Raw genomic sequence first — 21,988 nt, forward strand, 5'->3', positions numbered from 1 at the left:
ATATCTTCCCAGAGGTTACTTTTAATTACAAAGGAAAAACCAGAAACCTTACTGTAGAGAAACCTGCAGGAAACCAGATTAACTGATCAAAATTAGTATCGCTAATAATGGGACAAACTGCCATCACCAGGATGTACTGGGAAAGACACATACAAGGTATTCCTGCTAAAATGTATAATCTGAATCTAATCATGAGGAACAATCAGGAAAATCTAAATTGAAAGGTGCCTTATAAAAGAATTGGTCTGTACTACTAAGAAAGGTCAATATCATCAAACAAGGGTTAAGAAAGTACCCAATTGAAGGAAATGGAACAAATATGACAACTAAAGCAGTACATGACCCTGAACCAGGAAAATAATTGTCATAAAGAATATTAATGAGTTAATTTGAGTATCAATTGTATATCAGATAAAAGTATTATATCAATGTTAAATTTTCTAAATTGAATATTTTACTCTAGTTGTTAAGAAAATGCGCTTGGAGGCCGGCCGAGTGGCGCATGGTTAAGAGCTGTCTTGGGAAACCAGAGGGCCCCAGTTCCGATGCCACATATGAGGGCCAGTGACACTGCCCTCTACAGCTAAGATGCTGAACAACGGCTCGACTTGGAGCTGGGCTGCCGGGAGTTGCCGGTGGCGGCATAGGCTTCAGCCCCTGCTGCAGTGGGCTGCCATGGGCTACCGTGTGTAGCCAGCAGCCAGCGTGAGCGGCTGTCCAGAAGCCGGCGACTGATCTGCCTCACCCGGGAAGAGCGCAATGATGGTGCCAAATTGGGCAAGTGAAGCGACGTCCTCCACAACAAGACTGAAGAACAAAAGGACAGCAACTTGTCTGTTCCCCTTCCCCCAATTTTCCAGCGCTGGTCCCATCCCCCAATAAAAATCTTTAAAAAAAAAAAAAAAAAGGGAAATGCGCTTGGTCTTTAGAGATACACATCAAAAGTTATTTATGAGTAAATGGTCATAATGTCTGAAACTTACTTTCAAAGAGTCAGGACAATATGTAAATAAATGTGTTTGCATAGACACACAAAGAAAATATGTGTTCATGATTATGCGATAAAAATTGGCAAAATGTTGATAATATGCAAATCTAGATAAGTGATATGGGGATTCATTAAAACACCGTAACAATTTTTCTGTACAGTATTAAATTTTTTCAAAATGGAAGTTTTAAAACACTATATTCTTACTACAAATACATACATAAATTATGATAAAAACTTCATACCTAGGAGCCAGATTATCGTATGTATAAGCAACAGACATAAGTCGCTGAATCAAACTGGTTCCTTGCACAAGTACAAGAAATACCTTTAAAACAAAACACATTAAAAAAATCCTTAAATACACTAAAACACAAAACTGCATTTTTAACCCAAGACTACAGATTATTTTAATTTTTATCTATAACAAGATAAGAAATATCCTTAAAAAAACAGCTATTTGAAAATACTATAAAAATATCAAATATTAGAAAACCAGGATTTTTTAACCAAATCTAAGAACAGCAAATTTCAAAAGAAAATATTCAAAATTTAGAAATACACAGGCAAAGTATTTTTTATATTTGATCCACAGAGTCTCTGCATGTCACTCAATTGGGTGAGAAAAATATATTATTTATTAGTGATTTTTGGAGTGGTGGGTGAAGAATTAAATTCTTTTTCATTTTTGAAATAAGAAAAAAAAAAGTCAAGCAGTGGCAGATTCCTCAACCATCCTGAAATATAGAAAAGCAATATACCAGGAATACAGAGCATGGATTCTAGATTAAAAATTCTGAGGTTCAAAGTTTGCTAACTTTCCAGCTGCATAATTCTAATAAGTATTTAGTTTCTAAATCCTAGTTCTTCATCCATACAATGGGAGAGGGAGGAAATTTTGCTAATTTAATTAAAAATATTCAATCCCTTCTGTAGGTTGGAACCCATTCTGGGCACTTATTTCAGAAGGCACTGTTCCCATCCTGGAGATGTTGGTCCAGTGCAACAGAAAACTTAGAAAGAACTATAACACAAGTGTATGCAATGTGCCTAACATGCAAAACAAGGGAGCAGCAACTAAACCTGTCCCTGGCAAATCAGAAAGCTTCAAGAAAAACTGTTTAGGCTGGAAATGAAACCTGAATTTGGAATTTGATCCTTCTAAAAGGCTATTAAGGAGAACAAGTGAAATAATGAATGGCAGTAAATTATTAAAAGAATTACTATCTATAATATACCAAAATTGATGACTTTGTCTCCAGAATTCGTGTAACAAAAATTTTTGTTCCAAACAGCTTAGATTTACATACTAAACTCTAATTATTATGATGAATAAACAAATGGTAAAATATAGTATGCTCCTTTTGTAAACTATAAAAAACTAACACTGGTATGTGTGCAGGAAAGAACTCTAAAAAGATAACACAAAGTTATTAAATGGTAGTCACCTATGACTGGGGAGAAGGTTCATCTGTATTAATATATTCTGAACTATTTTCAATAAGAATGTAATTGCATACATTTTTTAAAAACATTCTTTTTAAAACTCCATATGTATTTTATATATGCACTTATATTATTTATATTATTAAAATCTCAAGAGGAAATTACTAATAAGGATCAAAAACTTTGAAAGTATTTAGTGAGTTGATGGAAAGGAAAACGATTTGAGCTTTTTATATTATAACCTGTTAAATTTATTCTGGGAAAAAAACCAAACATTATAGCAATGTAAGGTTAAAGCAAGTAGTTCACAATATGCAACACTGCAGAGCACATTTAGACAATATTGTAGTTCCCATGTCTCTTTTAAGTGTATTAGCTACAAATGATCTGGTATACCAGCACAGACCATTTTTCCCGTTTAACCCCCAAAATTCCAAATGGGAAATATGCTTCAGGTGTCCATTTATATAAGACCAGCAGTTTCCAACTATGACTACAATATTTCTATATCAGTAACAACTCAATACTCTGGTGTTTCTTGGGCAGGTAAGAGGTGAGGTGTCACTCTCAAAAGGTTACAAAATGAGGAAGAGATTTCACTAAAAACTCATCTTCATCTCTTCCCACTTCCCAGTTCACTGATGGAAACACTAGAAGGGCAAATATTTGATCACAGGAACAATGAAATCCACAGTCAAAATTAATTCTAATTTTAATGCTGCACGTGCAGGTTATTGCACTGTTTTCTTCAGCTCAAAATCTACTGTCCTATATACATATTTGCTCTGCAATTTGAGGGCAGGTATGTCACAAACTAAATTCCTGCTTTGCCAGCTGACTTCCTATTAGGTTCTATCAACCTAAGATACTAGAGAGATTACTTCCTTGCTTTTTCTGTTAGCACTGTTCCAGAAGTATCCTATCCAGAAAGGCAATTGGTTTTAGAAGCCTTAGCAGAAAACCCTTTTCTCTGAAGCCTAAGCCCCAGTTCAATGGGATCCCTCCTGTAAGTGTGTATGTGCGCATGCGTATGTTACTGAGTCCAAACAATGAACTCAACCCTACAGTTAGAAAACATGAAAATGCCATATAATTTATTCCTGAATTTTAGATGATGAACTGAAAGGCATTACTGCTTCATAATTACTGCTGCTTTAAAATGAAGGTATCATCACTTCAGCTGTTAAGTCATATTGTGGTAATCTTGGATAGAATTTCTTATATATTTGTGTATTTCTTCATTTTGTAAAAATGAAAATATACAAGCTCTCCTAAAACACAAAAAGAATCCATTACTACAATTTAATGTTAACTTTTGTACTTTACCTCTGTTAATCTTGGTATATGAAGACCCTTGGCATGATCACCAGCAGCCTTTCTTGATTTGCCAGGCCAAGTTCTTTTCCTATGGCTTTCTGCTATACCAGACCAGGCGAAGACATCGTGATAAGCTAAATCCAAATCAGATGGATCTACTGCAAACTGGCATATTAACTTCAGCAGGCAAGCAAGACAGTCTAGCTGCCACTGTGGATAAGAAGAAAATGTCATTTCCTGATTTCCATTAATTTAATAAGGTTACTACACAATTTGAAATTAAATGCCAGAAAGTAAAAATAATTATAGCTAGTAATTATCCATGTGCTGTAGAGTTTCGCTGCTCATGTATTATGGTTAGTAAAAATCCAATTTCATAAAAATAAAGAAAAAAATCTGTCAACACCAAGAGAGTATATTTAATGAAATGGAAATGACACTTGCATTTGTATCATGAAAACATCATACAAATGTATGTAATAGAGACACAAGATTTCTAAAAAATACTGTTCAAAATACATGATGACTTTAAAAAAATTATTAAAATGCTAACAAAGATATCATTGACCTACCAATGAAATGAAATGAGAAACAAAGTAATGCAAATTGTTTCTCCACACAAGTGGCATATACTCTAATATTTTGGAACCAAAGCAATAGTTCTAGAAAAAAATTCAACTGATAATATTACACTTACATATAGACAATTAAAATAAAAATTTCTTTGGTAAAATATTAAGTGTTTGGTATTGATTTAAACCTCTACTTTAAAAGTTTTAAAGTAAAACTCTTCCTTTAAATAAATAAAATCACCTATGTCGAGATGAGAGTTTCACAGCTTGCTCTTCAATAGTCCTTTATCTCCTATTTTTCTAATCCCACTGCCAAAGTGGTATATCCATACCAATATACCAGGAAACCTAGCAATACTATATAACTAGTTCTAAAGAAAGATACCAAGAAATTACAGTGAGGAAAGGAGTCTTTTCAATTAATGATGCTAGAAAAATTGGAAAGTCATAAGAAAAATATAAATAAAACAAAACCTCAACCTCACTCCACATATACAAAAGTTAACTCAGAATGCATGATAGAGCTAACTAAATGAGACATATAACTAAAAATCTTACAGGAGAAAATCTTGTGACCTCGAAACAGGGATTTCTTAGACAGGATTCAAATTTTGTTAAAATTAAAAACTTCTTGGCTAAAAGACACTGATGAAAAAGCAGCCACACACTGAGTGCAAATATTCACACTATAATAGTTCCTCCTTATACACAGTTCTGCTTTCAGCAATTTCAATTACCCAAGGTCAACAATGGTCTGAAAATATGAAATGGAGAACTCCAGAAATAAACAATTCTTAAGTTTGTAAATTATGTACCATTCTGAGTAGTATGATGAAATCTCGCATCCTCCAACTCTGCCCACCTAGGATATTAATCACCCCTTTGTCCAGTGTATCCTCGCTCTATACTCTACCCAACCATTAGTAACTTAGTAGCCATCATGGTATCACAGTGCTTGTGTTCAAGTAACCTTTATTTTACTTAATAATGGCTCCACCATGCAAATGTAGTGATGCTGCCAATTTGGATACGCCAAAGAGAAGCTATGTTCTAAAATGAGCTTTTAAAATAAAGGAAAAAATAAAATTTGTTAAGAAACAAGAATGACTGATGTTGTAAGTATTCTATAATATATTAAGACAGATATATTATAAATAGGGATACTTCAGTTGACTTGAAAGCAATCTGTGTCTCAGGCATGTCTGGCATCTCAGACAATGCCAGGCTATAATGTAAGAGATATATGGTAATAAATTTTTCTTATTAGTAATAGTTCATAAAAGTACCCTAAACTTCAAAGGAAACAGAGAAAACCTTTAGCATATGGTTCCCTGAAAATTTTATTCAAAACTAAACTTAAAGCAGTTTATAAACAAAATTCCTCTACATAAACACATAACCACTCATTAAAGATTTTAATAAAATTCTCTCGTTTTGCCAAAGAACTAAAAGTCACTTTGTGATTCTGAGAAATAATGGGACAACAAAGACATGATTAACAATAAAACATAAACAGACATTTGAATAAGATACATAACTACAATTAATTAACAACTACATTAGTAATTAATTAAAACTACAATAATTAATTAATTTTTGTAGTAGGTATCTAATAAGGAAATATCTGTAATAAAACATTTAAAATAAAAATGTATATATTTTTTATTTTCCAAGTACTGAAACCAGTGATAAGATGTTCTCTCAATGTATTGTTTTTCTTTAACCAATTGGAGGTAGCAGCATTTGCTATCAAATGAAGAACACCTGACTCCTAGATACCAAGGTAATTTTAAACACCAAGTACTAAGAAATTAATATTTGAATGGAATGTTTGATAATGCTACACTGCTTTGTTTGAGGTCAAGAAAAGGAGCATCCTTTCTACTTAGCTCAACACTGGATTGTGCAGTGTAGCATTATAAATTTTTTAATATTCCACAGTTTTATTTTCTTAATATTAGAAAACAGTGCTTCTTCAAGTTAGTAAAGCACCATTTTTTAAATTTTCATTTTGTTGAAGACCAATAATTTTGCAAAATATTATAAAAAATACTGTAGCAATGTCCAATTGCTATACAATTTTCTAAAGTCTTATTCTCAATTTCTATACCTATTTCATTGCAGACCAGTCAAAAATGGTCTTAAGGGCCAGCCGAGTGGCACGATGGTTAAGAACTGGCGGCTTGGGATGCCAGAGGGCCTCGGTTCGGATCCCACATATGAGGGCCAGTGACACTGCCCTCTACAGCTAAGATGCTGAACAACAGCTCGACCTGGAGCTGGGCTGCCACAGCCCCTGCTGCAGTGGGTTGCCATGGGCTACCGTGTGTAGCCAGCAGCCAGCGTGAGCGGCCAGCAGCCGCAGTGAGCGGCCATCCAGAAGCCGGCAACTGATCTGCCTCGCCGGGGAAGAGCGCAATGATGGTGCCAACTTGGGCCAGTAAAGCAATGTCCTCCACAAGACTGAAGAACAAAACGACAGCAACTTGTCTGTTCCCCTTCCCCCAATTCCCCAATAAAAAACTTAAAAAAAAAAAGGTCTGAAAACAGTTTCGAATAGTACTGCTGTACAGGAAAAAACGGTCAAAACAAAATGAAAAAGTGAAAAAGGATGTTTTTTAAAAAATTAGAGACATAAACCAAGTTTTTTTTTAAGTATCCAAAGTTTGACTGTAAATATTAATAAATTTACCAACCTAAAAAAAAATGCTTATGAATTAGCCATAGTTCTGTCATTAAGTTTACCACTTAAAAATTTTTAACAGAGTTGACATGGAGAATTCTTATTGTGTAACTACTTTATGACTCCTTATAGTTAAAAGAATTTACTTCTACTATACTCCATACTCTCCTTTGCTAAGTGATGTAGCAACAGTTACACTTACTAATGGGAAACTGAAGTGCTTAAAATGGGATAACTATTCTAACTCGTTGAAACAGTGAATTCTCACTTACCACAGTCCAGGATTCCTGCTCTTTAGGCTCCAGAATTCCAGAATTAAAAATCTCTAATAACTGTTGAAGCCCTCCAGCAGCAACAAACTGTAATAAATTATGAAAGTAATGGTAAGAGAAAAAAAAGCAGCTATACACTGCAATGAAGGCCTGCTTTTTGATTCAGTAACTGCGCGCGCGCGTGCGCGTGTGTGTATGTTTAAGTAAAATATATCTTTCATTTAGGATATTTCTGTTTGACTTAAGTAACCAAAATAACTTCTATGCAAAGTAATAACATACAACCGACATTCAAGAATTGTTTTAAAAAGATTCTTGCAAAAACCTGTAATACTTCTTTCTATTAATCATTTAATCCCAGACACTGGGATGTCCTAACACAGTATTCCAAAGGAGGAAAAATTGGAGGACCAAGGCATTAAATAATCTCAGCTTATTACTGTGATTTAGAGCAATATGTAATTTTTAAATTGAGCTTTATTTTAATAGTAAATTAGCTTAAAACCAACTAATAATTATGATACCTACTTCTAGAAAATTAGAGATAAATTATTTTTGTCAATATACTGCAAAACACATGATCAAACCTTGCAACTCCAGGAATTTTTACTATTTTCCACTTGATCCTCACTTGAATCATCTGAATCTGGATAAAGATCACTGTAACTTCCCTGTGGGAAAAGCAAAAAAAATAATAATAAAGGACTATGGCAGGAAAGCAAGTTATTCTAGATTAAAAGATAACACACTCTGGGATTTTGCTACAAAGAGATTACAAACATGTAATGATAATAATGAAAATGCAATTACCGTCGACTCTCTCCTTATTCTTCTGTTAGGTTTTCCCAGTGCTTCAATAATTTCCAGGGCATATAATAGCTTGTGAGCACTCTTAATTTTGAGAAGTTCTTTCCAGTTAAGTCCATCATTACTCTTAAATTAAAAAACAACAACAACAACAAAAAACATAACTTTCTCATGCCCACTTACTAAAGGAACATCCCTCCAAAAAAATGTAAAGAAATTGACACTATTAAAAACTCACAAATTACATATACACTGAAATGTATTCAAACATATGAAGACCAATTATATAACTGCTACTAAAGATATGCTTAAAACACCAATTATTCATTAAATTTTGTTAAAATAAAATTAATACACAAACAGAAGTACAGAAAAAAAATATATCTTGTTAGCCTTCATAATCGTTAAGGCAATTCACAATCTTCCCAATTAAAAAAAAAAAACATCGCAGCCTAGTTGAATGTGTGAACTTTCAAGGATATAGAAGTAGAAAAACCTATGTTTAATACTTGTGGTAAAGTCTGTTTAATACTTGTTAAGTTATACCGACCCATTTAAGTCATATACAAATACGTAAATTTAAAAATACCATTTTTTCTACTCTCAACTTATAAAATTGTCATTCACAATTAGTGAGCATCTTTGACAACATTATTAGCGCTACTGAGTCATGAACCACCACTTTCCAGGCCCACTTCCTTCACTTATAAATCATTTGAGATATAGGATCTTCTGAAATCACATGAAAAATTCTCAAATCATAGATAACCATTAGCATAATTAGGACATTGTTTTTCCATTCATCGTATAGGTGTTCTATTGGTATCTCCAGAAAGTAACCCATTATATAGCTTTTTAAAAATAATCACTAATTTAAACAGATGTCTTTACAAAGATATCTAACATACATGTGAGGTCATGCCTCTATGGGAAATTAACAAATATATATTAAATTTATTTTTTCCGTAATTCTATCAGTTGACTTCTGTAAGCAACCAAAACAAGCAATTGATGCATGTCATGAAACTGCAGTGTATTTTCTCTAAACATTTTTGTTGTTGAAAACAAAATATTCAGAACATATAATAACATGGAAAAAACACTAATATAAAGGCAAATCATATTTTATAAAGATTTTAGTAAACACCTTTGCCTTATATTGTTTAAACTCACAAATAATTAAACATTAAAATAAACTGGTACTTTTTAGCTTTTAAATGGGCAAAATTTTAATAAGGATATTGGTCAGCAAGCAATCTTATCCACTGCCAGTAGGACTGTAAACTGGTACCATCTTCCAGGGGAGTAAAAAGATTCTATGGGCTTACCTGTTCATCTGAGATATTCTGGAATGCCATCAACATGTTAGGACACGTAGGAAGAAGCATCAGTAGCTCCCATACACGCCTAGAGAGGTTTTCTGCATGAAGATGAAGTTCTTCACATTTTAAGCTCTATACACAAACAAGAATAACTGCTTATTGAGACGAATCGTTTAAAAAAAAATCTAAACTTTTAAGTTCAAACTTTTTTGCATAAACTAATTATCAAATTTGATATTTTATAGTCTTACTTTAAAAGTAAGAAGTAAACCATTTCTTACAGTGAGAAATAAACCATTACTTTCATGGTAAATACATATATTCAATAAATTAAGAGTTATGTCAAAGTTGTGGTTTTTCAACTTGTCACTGAACACTTTCCTGGATAAAAAAGTGTGACCTGTAACTCTGCCCCTCTTCCTTAGGAGACTTTTCAAATAGAAGTGAAAACATCTGTTTTATAAAGACATTCAAGTAAATTTCAATAGGACTATCATCTGTTTCCTCTTTGTAGGTCAACTATTCTAAGAGTGACAAAGATTTCGTGAATTAAATTCTTTTTTTAGCTGAGCCATTCTGCCACCTGTTGACAAATCAGCAGCTCAGCTCAGGCTGGGAATCGAACTGGCGACCCTGTTGCTCAGAGCTTGCACTCTTGAGTGAGGTCTTAACCAACTGAGCTGCTCAGCCAGCCCTTGGTGAATTAAATTCTTAACCTTACATTTGGGAAAAGAGTAAACCTGTTCCTCTTATTCTGCTAATCCATTACCTTATTTTCTAGTCTCACAAAAGCAGTAATTAAGAGGAAAGCAAATTATTTATAAAGAACCTACATTTTTCCATTATCACTTGTTAAATTTGAATTCTGTAAAATGCTGAGATAACAGGTAAGCTAAGGAATGTTTCAGAAAGTATGTAAGAAATGGGCAAGTTTCCTTTTTATATTTTTTAAATTAAAGCACAATCCCAAAAGATAAATAAACAGCAAAAGCTAACTTGCAGTTTTGGAATTTTTCCAGAGTATGAATTTGTATATTATTATTCTACTACTGCTGCTGTCATCATTTTTTTTTGGTATAATACAGTCTAAGGGATGCCAAAGAAATCTTCTATACATCGGTAAAAAGTAATTTAATTCTTTTTTATAATGGTATAAAGCCAGTAAAGGCAAAGGAATCTCAGAGATGGAGTTTCAAGGTAAACTGCTTTTCACAACCCTAATGAAAAAAGAGAAGCAATCCAAGTACCACTTGTGCATTAGTTAGGGAAATGACACTGAAAGTTCTTCAGTAAAATAGAATTAATTCCTTTGTAAATACCCAGTTTAAAAAAAAAGGGGGGGGGGATGGGGTTTGCAGCCGGGTGGCTCAGTTGGTTAGAATACTTGTGCTTAACTAAAAGGTTGCCAGTTTGACTCCTGCATCAGATGGTGGGCTGCGCCCCTGCAATTAGACTGAAACCATGACTGGACTTGAAGCTGAGCTGCACCCTCCACAACTAAGATTGAAGTACAACAATTTGACTTGGAGCTGACGGGTCCTGGAGAAAACACACTGTTTCCCAATAAAGTTTAAAAAAATTAAAATGAAAAAAAAAAAACGAAAAGCTAAACTAATATGGTCAAAGCATAAAATTTAAAAAAAAGAAAAAAAGACTGAACTCAGCGCAAAAAATGATTTGAAGGGCTGACTGAGTGGGGTGTTGGTTAGGAGTTCGCTTGGGATGCCAGCTCTGAGCAGCAGGGCCCCGGTTCGGATCTCACATGAGGGCCAGTGACGCTGCGCTCTCTACAGCTAAGATGGTGAACAACAGCTCGATCTGGAGCTGGGCTGCCGTGAGGCGACGGCACAGGCTGCAGTGGGGCTGGCCGGCAGCTGGCATGAGCTTTTGTGAACTGCCGTGAGCCACCGTGAGCAGCCGTCTAATGGCCGGCAAGCAACTGCCTCATCCGAGAAGAGCGCGATGATAATACCAACATGGGCTACTGAAGCGACGTCCTCCACAACTAGACTGAAGAACAAAAGGACAGCAACTTGTCTGTTTCCCTCCCCCAATTCCCCAAAAAAAAAAAAAATATCTTAAAAAAAAAAAAAAAAGGTTTGAAGGGGTAAAAAAAATGGCGCAACTATAGATGACTATTTTCTATGTTATGATTGAAAGGCCCTACAATATGGGTTATACAAAGTGAAGCTCCTTTATTTTTATTCTTTTTGTAACCCTTTTCAAGGACGAACCAGTCTAGTGTAACAAAGAAATCCCGCTTCAAAAATTACATACTTGCCACAAAGTTCAATATAGTATCTGCTAAAAAATTTAGGCCTCTTCTGATTTAGGCCTCGTGTGGACTATTACAATAGCCTATTAACTGGTCCTCCTACCTCTGGTCTTTGTTTTCTCTAATACATCCTCCACACTAACTCCTAAACTTGTTTCTAAAAGTCCAGAAATCTCTTATTTTGTTGCTATGAAACCTTCCATGATGTAAAACCCTCCATGATGGCAATCCATTTTACAAAGAATAAAAATCTCATACCGACCTTTGTCGTATTGGTTACAACCTCCCTTTCTGCCACTGTATTTGAATTACACTATACTCACACTCTCAGGTTTTCAAATACACCATTCACTTTTCTGTGAATCTGTAATGCTTCTCATTCACTCTCATCAGCTGCTAGATCCAATTTAAAAAACTACCCCTTTACAAAATCCCCCATTTTTTTCCCTCCCTAATGTTCCCATTAACACACTGCATAGAACACTAACAACCTCCTGGAAAACTGGGGAATTCTGGTAATTGACTTTATCTCTTTTAAACTGCCAACATAGTGTTGACATAATATAAAAGGTAATTAAGTATCTGTGGCATAAAATTAAAGGGGTGATGAAATGGGAGGTTCATGGGCATCTATTATTAATTATTCTGCTTGACAAAAGGAGGTTTTCTTAGGAATTTATGAATGTGACACCACAAGACTATGGGGAACAGGGGACTCAATAGCAGCTACCACTGCATCCATGATCAAACACATTATGAAAACATGGAAAGAAGTCACTTAAGATTCTTGGGAAAGCAACAACAGAACAGTAGCCATCAGAGGAGAGCCATCAAAGTACTACTATTAATTATTTGCCATTCAACCTCAAAATAACGATTCACTCTATGAGGTACATCAATGAACATCTTAGAATAAGTCCATTTAAAGGCATTTAAAAAAAAGTCAGTGGGCTAAAAATGATTCCTTTAGGTGATCTCATACACACTGCCTCTAAATACCATCTTTATTGTGATAACCCACAAACTTCTCCAGACCAAACCTCTAAGCTCCAAACTCATATTCAATTGCTTACTTGACATCTACACTTCTCCCGCAGATATTCATTCTTCTTCTTTTCAAACAGAATCCACCCAGTTGCTCAAGCCAGAAACCTGGACGCCATCTCCGGTTTCCTTCTTCCTGAACCCAAGTCTATCCCCTACTCTTAAGCCAATCCACAAGTTATGTTGTTTGTCCTGCATATGTTATCGTCACTCCTTCTCCTCCAGGGCACCGTGCCTTAGGTTCCTTACACCTTTTTCTGTTCTTGCCAAACAAACCTATTACCTTTAAAACAAAAATCAGTACATGTGTCTCTCCCTCTGCTTACCTTTCCAATCTGATTCCTCTCATTCCACTGTCCCACCACCTTCCATGTTCTACTCACTAGCTTTCTAACAATTTCTAGACCTGCTCAACTCCTTATATCAAGGGCTTCAGGAATCAGATTACTCTATCCAGAACATCCTCATTCTCTTCATTTAGATTGCTCCTTTTCATGCTTCCAGCTCAGATTATATATGGTCTCCCTCAGAGAAATCTTCCCTGACTAAATAATATAAAAATGGGTCTTTGTCTATCACCACTCCCTAATAATGGCATGTCATGTTCAGTCTTAGCATCTATCTCTATCTGAAACTATTTATGTTAGTTTACTTGAAACTATTTATCTGTTAGACATGTCAATGATATGTCTTCCCCACTGGGTACAATAAAGGCTGAAACTGTGCCTCTTTTGATCCTTCTACAACAATACTTAAAACAGTATGCCTGGATCATATTATGTACTTAAATAGCTGATGAATAAATAAACGGTTTCCTAGGTTTTACTGCTCTTAAGAGATTACCAAGAAAATTATTTTCTACTCAAGTGAAAAACAAAACAAGACTTTGTGAAAATGAAATGATATAGTCACCTCACTATCTTCCACTGCCACTTTTCCTGAGGGTGGTTTAAATGATGCAAGCATCTCTAATAAATCAAAGAGAGTAGTTAAGTGAGGTTCTTGTAAAAGCAAAAGCATTGGAATGTTGTCCTTTTGAGGGGGTGGTAAGCAAGATGCTGGTAGCTGAACACCTTCCCCTTTCCGTTCTCTCCTCGGTGCACCCAAAGATACAAATACCATCTGTTAAAAATAGAAGCAATAGGGGGGAAAAGTATCACATAATTAGACATATCAAGTTTTTGGTTTAATAAATCTCAAGTATAAAATAACTTTATTTACAATTTTAATATAACAAAAGCATTAAGAACTACTTTTGAACTATACCTTCAACTATTCCATTATTGACTATAGCACTCAATAGATGATTAAAACTCAAACCATATTTATGTGTACCTGCATATCCTTAAAACCAAGCTCATGAAGTGCTTTTTCGTCATAATCTGTTGTTAACTCATGTCCAGATGAAATCATCCTGACAGGTCCCATAAGGCCTCCTTTAAAAACAGGAGAAAACATAAGTGAACATTTTTATGAGTTAACTTATTTGCTGACATGAAAACATGATTATAGCAATTAATTCCACTGGACATTGGACTTAAATATAATTCTGGAGCGAAGTATGAAGCATGCTTCCTGCATTCGTTTCTGCTATCCGAGGTTAGCCTTAGGCAGTAAAGATTACAAAAAAATTCTCTTAGGACCAGTCTAACTAGATCAATTTCTGCCTAACAATATAAAAACTTTTACAAGGAAAAAGCACTCTGTGGCTTCCTGGGTATCCACAGCATTCCCCCAAGCAACACATGCAGAAGAATCAGATTCATTAATAACTTGGTTACATGAGTAACCAGCAAGTATTTATAATGATCAAGTTCTCTCTTCCCTGTTATGACCCACCAAAACACAATAAAAAAGATGATAAAACTGGGGGGGGAGGGGGGGAGACTCCAAAGCTCTGCCATGAAAAGAAGAAAGATCAGCTACAACATCCAAGATTATGTTAAATTCAATGAACTCAATAGACTGAGGCAATTTAGTTCCAGAATACATAAAGTCTTTTTTGCTGCCTACAACTTCATTTCCCACCATCATCCGTGTGTGTGTGTGTGTGTGTGTGTGTGTGTGTGTGTGTGCGCGCGCGCGCGCGCGCTTTGGCCACCCAGCCTCCTTGCTCTTTCTTGAAAACACCAAGCATGTTCCCATCTCAAGGCCTAAGATGCTCCCCCACAGGAATTCACATGACTCATTCCCTCACTTCTTTCAAGACTTTCATCAAATGTGAGCTGTAAAAGGCCTTTTTCCTAACCACTCAATCTGAAGAAGCTCAATTCAATATTAATCCCTTACTCTGCTTTACCTTTCTTTAAAGCACTTACTAGCATCTGACATTATATGTTTGTCTCTGCTCCATAAAAAAAAAAAAATCCCAGTTCCACAAAGGCAGAGATGGTATTATATTCAGATGTATTCTCAGCACCAGAACATAGCAGATATTCAAATTGTTTAATCCATGATTTAAAAAAAAAAAAGAAAATGCTTCATAGAATAGGGAAATTAAGCAAAATGACAAAATATATGAATAATCTAATAAAATTCAGTATTTATTTAAGTTTATTACCTTAATGTGGAAAACCTTCACTGGTTGGGCACTAAACACTATTTTCTGGAATGAGTAAAGCAGGGCTACTGCTTTGCATAATGATATGTAACATTTTAAATTACCTTTCCCCTACACACAAATAAAAAAATTCCATCAGATATTTCAAACACCAAGGGGGAAAATGGGTTCCTCCACTAAGATTCATTTTTGGCAATTTTCCATATGTACAATTGTGCAGCAAAATTGCTAATTATTTATAGCAAATCTATGATTATTTCCCTTTTCATTATTTCTAAGCCTAGAAATCTTGGCCTTCCCAATGGTTTGTTACTTAATCCTATTTCTTCCGCATTATACTACATCTTAGTGGGGGATAGGGGGACACTTTAAATCCAATCTGAATGAGAGAAGTGAGGTTTTTCTTTCTGCCCCCAAATTAAATATCAAGTATTAATATGGCTGTTTTTATTATCTATTCTGTTATTCACTTAATTCTTCACCAAACTCATATTGTTTTTAAATGTTTAATAGCTAGTACTAAAATTCATCTCTCTAAAATATATAATTGCTAACCTTTTTCAAATTTGATAAACATTATAAACACACACCCAAGAAGCTGAACCCACCCCAGACTGCATAACACAAAGACACAAGGCACATCAATAATCAACCCTTTTGGGTTTTCTTTTCAGAACTTCCTATGCTGCTTGGTTTATTCACACCGTTTATTTATTATTCAGAGTAATTTCATCAAATTTAAAATAATTCCATTAAGATTTCAGGTAGACTATGTTAAAAAATAAATTGACTTGGCATCTTTACAATCTTTTGTAAAGACATGCTAGGTATATCCACTTATTCAAGTGTTCATTTACATATCTCAAAAAGTTTTAGTCTCATAGAATTCCACGAAGACCTCACATTAAGATTACCCTAATATTTTTAAATAACCAGCATTTGATCTCTTTAGTTTCTTATTCATGATTATACTGCCCACAAATTATAACTGAATTCCCTCCCTTTCCTGGTACTTATGTTTTATCCAATTCATTTTATATAATATAAAACTAAAAGAAATATGAATGTTTGTAAAGCAACATGTTTATTAAGGAAAATATTGGCAATTAGATCAACAGAAACTCTATATTAAACTTTTAATACTTTGGTAGATTTTTAGTAACTATCTTTTCTACCTTATTGAGATAATCTAATACAATCTATGACTGTTGATCTTTTATAATATTAAGATAAAAAACCCTTAGTTATGATGAATTGTAAGATAATATAGAGTTGATTTGCTTCCTAAGTTTGTTAGATATTCCAAGAATGCATAGCTTTGAACCAAAATAGAATTAAGATGGCAAATAGTTCATTTAGGATTTTGGATTCTGGTATGTGAGATGGGCCTACACATAGTATATATTACATGCTAATTTTGACTATAATGGTTGAACCGGCTTTTACAATTAACTGAGCAGCTTTCTTTTACGACTTTTGAGAGGATATTTTTTAACATAAGATTTGCTTATTCCTGAACAGTTCTGGAAAGAGTTACTACCTTTAAAAATTTCTAAATCTTTATGTAATTAATGTTTCAAAAAAAGAAAAAAACCAGGAAGTCTTTAAAACTCTTAGGTTATTATCTAATTTTTACCCTGTGGAACTCCAATAATGCAAATTTTTAAAATTTTACAAACATCTGAAAGAGGAAAAAAAAGGAAGAGACAATACAAACCCAAGTTTGCAAGCTGGAAATCAAATGAACTTGTGGTAACTAGTAAGATCCCCCCAAAAGGTAAATTCCAAACCAGGGATAATAATCTATAATTTGATTTATACAGATTTGGCACAGGAGCATGATCTGCACCTGGTAAAGGGGGAAGAAAGAGGGGGAGAGGGAGAAAAAGAAGATAAAAAGAGAAGGAAAAAAAGGGAAGAAACAGTACCTCAGTGATATGTGAGACATTAACAAATAGTCTAGGATACATTTATTAGAGGCCCAGAAACTAGGGTGAGGGGCAAGGGAAACAAAAAAAAAGTTTTTTTGAAAAAATATGTAACTGCTAACCTTTTTCACATTCAATAAACGTTATAAAAACAGACCCAAGAAGCTGAACTGAACCCAGGCTGCACAAATACAAAGGCACAAGGCTCATCAATAACCAAAGTGCTAAAAATAAATGTCAAAAAAAAAAATCTTTAAAATCAACCACAGTTAAAAACATACATTGTATACAAAGAATGAATATAAGAAAAACCAGACTTTATATCATAAACTTTGCAAGCCAAGTGATAATGGGAAAACATTTATAAAGTCCTGAAAGAAACCTCTTAACCTAGAAATCTATACCAGTGAAAATATTCTTCATAAACGAAGGAAAAATATTTTTTTCCCAGACAACAAAAGCTTGAGAAAATTAATCACCAGAAAACCTTGCAGTACAAATATTTTTAAAGTTCATTAGAAAGAAGAAAAAACTGAAACGAAATGTAAATTTTGATCTATACATAGAATAAAGAATGACAGAAGTGGTAAATATATGGTAAAAGAGGATAAAAGATGAGATTAATAGAAAAATACTACAATAGTTAGCTAAACATTCTAATTAAAATGCAGGTACCATCAGCCTGGACTTAAAAAGATCCACAATTAAGGGGGGGGGGGCAGTATCCTCAAAAAAGATTTTTCAAACATGAAAATTGGAGTATTCAGAGAATGAAAATACAGATGTTAGATATCAAAAGCATGACAGCATAAATGAAAAACTCAAAAGAAAGGTTGCAAAATAAAATTGAGAACACCTCTAAGGAAGGTGAGTTAAAACTCAAAGAAACGAAACATAAGAAAAATAAATTAGGAATTGTCTAATAGATGAAACATGTAGATAATAAACAATTTCTAAAAAGAGAAACATGGTTAAATAGAAGGCAGAAAATCGATCAATTTAAGAAAAATCCCCCAAACTTAAAGATGCAAGTTAAAGACTAAAAGGGCCCACTAAATACCTAAATACTAAAGTACCCATCAAAATTGTTGAAAACAGACTCATCCTCAGGCCAAGTATTGTAAAATTTCAGAACATTAGGAGCAAGAAGATTTAGTGCTACAAGAGAAAAAAATAGAATATGTAAAACATCAGAAATCAAAATTGTTTCATAATTCTAAACAGCAACAACAGAAAAACATAATACAGCAATACTTCTAAAAGTCTGAAACAAAATTATTTCCAACCTAGAATTCTATACCCAATTCAAATTACCACTTAAGTATGAAAACAAGAGAAATATTTTTGACCATCCAAAGAATCAAAAACTTTATCCCATCAACCTTCTTTCAAGAAGCTACTGAACAATTGCACTGTATTTCAACAGAAAAATAAATTTAAACAAGGGAACCAATAAAGAAGGTATGGGATTACTGGAAACAAGATAGCCAACACAGTAGAAAGAGAATTACCAGGAGGATAATGAAGGATATACTACTGCTGTGCACCAAAGTTGGAGGACAATCAGTAGGATCAGTGTGATGAGAGAAATGCATTATTGAGGGCCAATCATGACTAAAATCCCTGCTATCTTTATAATATTTTCTCTACCTGAGTAAAGAATGATGAGTGAACCTGGCCGAGATTCTTATCTGTACTTGGATTGTCTTTACCATATGCTAATGAAGTTTCTACTCTTGCCTCCATGTCCAACTACTTGAATCAGCAGAAGATATTCATATCATCTCATGGAAAAAATTCTACTTTGATCTACTCCTGAGAGCTAAAGTAGGTCATGAAAAGATTAGAAAAAGGAAAACACATACACACATACACACACACACACACACACACACACACACACACACACAGAGGCGCACGCGGGCTGTATTTCTATTGGATATTCCTATAGTTGTCAACATTACAGCTAAGTCTTCAATGTGTCAAGACCTATACTTGAGAACTTTCCCACTGATATCCTCAGATGAGGCTTTATAACCTTTGGAGAAGGTGAAAAGTATACTTTAGCTTGATTTCTTCTGTGACCCTCGTGGCCATAATCCCTTTTCTTAATCCTTCAAGTTTGTGCTTATCTATTTTACAAAACTAAATAAATACACTGTTTAGGAATATATATACCAGAGTTAAAACTATAAATAATACAAAAAATAAAAATAAACTAAAAAATCTTGATAGTGTTAAGGGGAAGAAGTAGAAAGGATAATATGAGGGAGGGATACACAAGTACCTTCTAATAATGTTTCAGTTCTTAATCTGTTGGTAGAGACATAAGTGGTTTTCATTTTATTACTACTTGTTTTACATTCTTCTTTAATGTACATTTCAATATAACAAAAGCAGGTAACTTTTGACCTGAAAATTCCTTAACTAGGTATTTGGCCAACATGTGCTAGATTAGATATATGTATACATATAAGGATATTCTCTGCAGCATTATTTGCAATAGCAAAAGAGTGGAAACAACCTAAATGCCCATTAATAGAGAACAGGTAAAATAAATCATGGTGCCACCTTATTACAGATTATGTGGATCTTTAAAAAGAGTGAGGTAATTTTCTATATGCAATATGCACTAATATGGAAATTTCCCTACGAATGTTAAGCATTATAAGCAAAGAATAGTAGAGTATAAATCAAATGTTACCATTTGTGTGTGTGTGTGTGTGTGTGTGTGTGTGTGTGAATATTCTTACATTATATCTTGGTATCTCTTGAAGGGCACGTAACAACAAACCAATAACAAGTTTTGCCTCAGAAAAAGGAAAATGGTTGGTTTAAAGATGGGGGTTTGAGGGAGACTTTTCAGCATCCCTTCTTCTGTACCAAGAATCTTTATTAATTATTTAAGAACAAAATATAAGATTTGCTACTCTACAAGATACATATGAAAAAAAAAAAGACACATATGACTTCATCTTAAGCACGCTGTAGTAAAATCATTGCCTCCTTACTAAAAGATGCTAAACATGTATCATTCTGCATACTGGCAGGTATCAAAAAGCTTTTATAACTTCAAGGTCTTTTTTCCCTAAATATATATTTAGCCTGTTATAATTTCAGACCCTTAAATTATAAGTAAAAAGTAACAGCATTTATGGTCATTCCTCTGATTAGTTCATATTTTCTGTTATAGAAAGACACTAAAAATGCACTAGTCGTTAACAGTAATGGAGGAATCAAATATATCTTTCAGGTACTCATGAAAAATTTCTTAACATGATACTTTTTTGGAGGAAAGGGAAGATGCAGCACAGGTAGAATTTAAGGGTTCACTACTTTCATATGCTCCAGAAAAAATAAAAAACAAAACATATCAAAATGGCACAAATAATTCAGTGGGCAAAACTGGGTGCTAAGTTGTGTATTAAACTTAAACTAATTAATATTTCCCATACTGCTAATCAAACAACCTCCAAAAGTAGAATTTTTTTGAGAAAAATGAGGGAAAATGTTTGCGAATAACATCTGAAACAACTATTTCACTCTTGCTTAAGAATCAATGGCACCACACCAAGGGTAGGGGGCAGTGGGTAGAGCCATGAACATGGTTGGCAGTCTTCAAAGAAATAAAGGTTCAAAGTTGATATATAACACAATCTAGAAAATATGAAAATTTGAACTGTTGGACTTACCAGGAAATTCTCCCTTTCGGCTGCTTTGACCAAACTCCTGAAGCTGAGCTTGTTGATTTATTTGTTCTTTCTGTAAATTTTCATACCAATGAGTTACTTCAGCCCTAAGATCTGCTACCTGGTCACTAGGATACATTTCAATAGTCATCTGAAATATGAGATGCAACCAATTTAAAAATACAAAAAGCACAGATATTTGAACTGGGAAATGTTATCAATTTGGAAACAAACTACGTAACTACCTTGTCAGGAAGTCCAGCTGGCTGGCACACAACCCTTAGAGGCAGGGACTGTTTGTCACTCAGTGCTTTCAAATGACTACTAATACCAGTGCCCTCAATTTGCCACTGTCTGAGATGATACGCAAACCTAAAACACACAAAAACCATACATGTCTGAGATGATATGCAAACCTAAAACACACAAAAACCACACATGGGTAGGTATCATTTTAAACCATTTTAATGTAACTGAAGATTTTACTATTTTACAAAAGTTAAAAGCCCACAAAAGATTCTAGCACATTCCAACTTACAGCACTAAAATTTAAGTTTAGATTCATTATACTGAATCAAACTTAAATGCATGAATAAATATAGCTAAAAATTCCTAAAAAAGTTTCCAAGAAAAATTACTAAGGAAAAACTAATCCCATGAAGAACGTTATTTAAAGGGAAGGAGAGGTGGTAACAGATGCAAGAAGAATTCAAAGCAACAAACTAATGTGGTAAGAGAAATGGCAAGCTGTCATTCCTGCATTCACAAAGAGGAAAAAATGTATGAGAAGTACTTTTCAGGTATAGAAATTTTTCTAGTAAATATGTTAACCAGCCAAACATTATGTAAGAGCCGATTCCATGATTGCTAAAATTATAAAATCAATTTAAAAAGCTTATATTTCAAAGGACACAGGCATGTAGCATGACACCTCAATAAAAATAGGTCAATTTTCTATGTGATTTTTAGTTGTTGAAGACAGGATCCAGGGCACCTAAATTCAGTTAAGAAAAAAATTGTTATCAAAGTCTTATAATAATCAGCAATTATGGAAGAGAAGGATGGCAAGTAAAGGAATAAACAGA

At 34.0% G+C, this 21,988-nt stretch overlaps 1 protein-coding gene across 6 annotated transcripts in view; it reads right to left on the reverse strand.

Annotated features, from left to right (window-relative positions):
• USP34 (ubiquitin specific peptidase 34) overlaps positions 1-21,988 on the reverse strand; it is a 228,810-nt gene that overhangs the window by 75,056 nt on the left and 131,766 nt on the right. For 5 of the 6 annotated variants that reach the window (XR_002122789.1, XM_019632979.1, XM_019632906.1 and 2 more), the window contains 10 exons: positions 21,149-21,275; positions 20,907-21,054; positions 14,062-14,162; positions 13,639-13,848; positions 9,414-9,539; positions 8,089-8,211; positions 7,866-7,949; positions 7,279-7,365; positions 3,761-3,961; positions 1,234-1,316 (listed from right to left, as the gene is read on the reverse strand). Coding sequence is in view for 5 of the 6 variants with exons in the window: in XM_019632979.1 (XP_019488524.1) it covers positions 1,234-1,316; positions 3,761-3,961; positions 7,279-7,365; positions 7,866-7,949; positions 8,089-8,211; positions 9,414-9,539; positions 13,639-13,848; positions 14,062-14,162; positions 20,907-21,054; positions 21,149-21,275 (1,290 nt within the window). In the remaining variant the exon portion in view is untranslated. The remainder of the gene's footprint in view (positions 1-1,233; positions 1,317-3,760; positions 3,962-7,278; positions 7,366-7,865; positions 7,950-8,088; positions 8,212-9,413; positions 9,540-13,638; positions 13,849-14,061; positions 14,163-20,906; positions 21,055-21,148; positions 21,276-21,988) is intronic. The other variant, XM_019632831.1, reaches the window with a different exon arrangement.

This window comes from Hipposideros armiger, unplaced genomic scaffold, assembly GCF_001890085.2.
Source record: "Hipposideros armiger isolate ML-2016 unplaced genomic scaffold, ASM189008v1 scaffold_2, whole genome shotgun sequence".
In the NCBI taxonomy this organism is placed as follows: domain Eukaryota; kingdom Metazoa; phylum Chordata; class Mammalia; order Chiroptera; family Hipposideridae; genus Hipposideros; species Hipposideros armiger.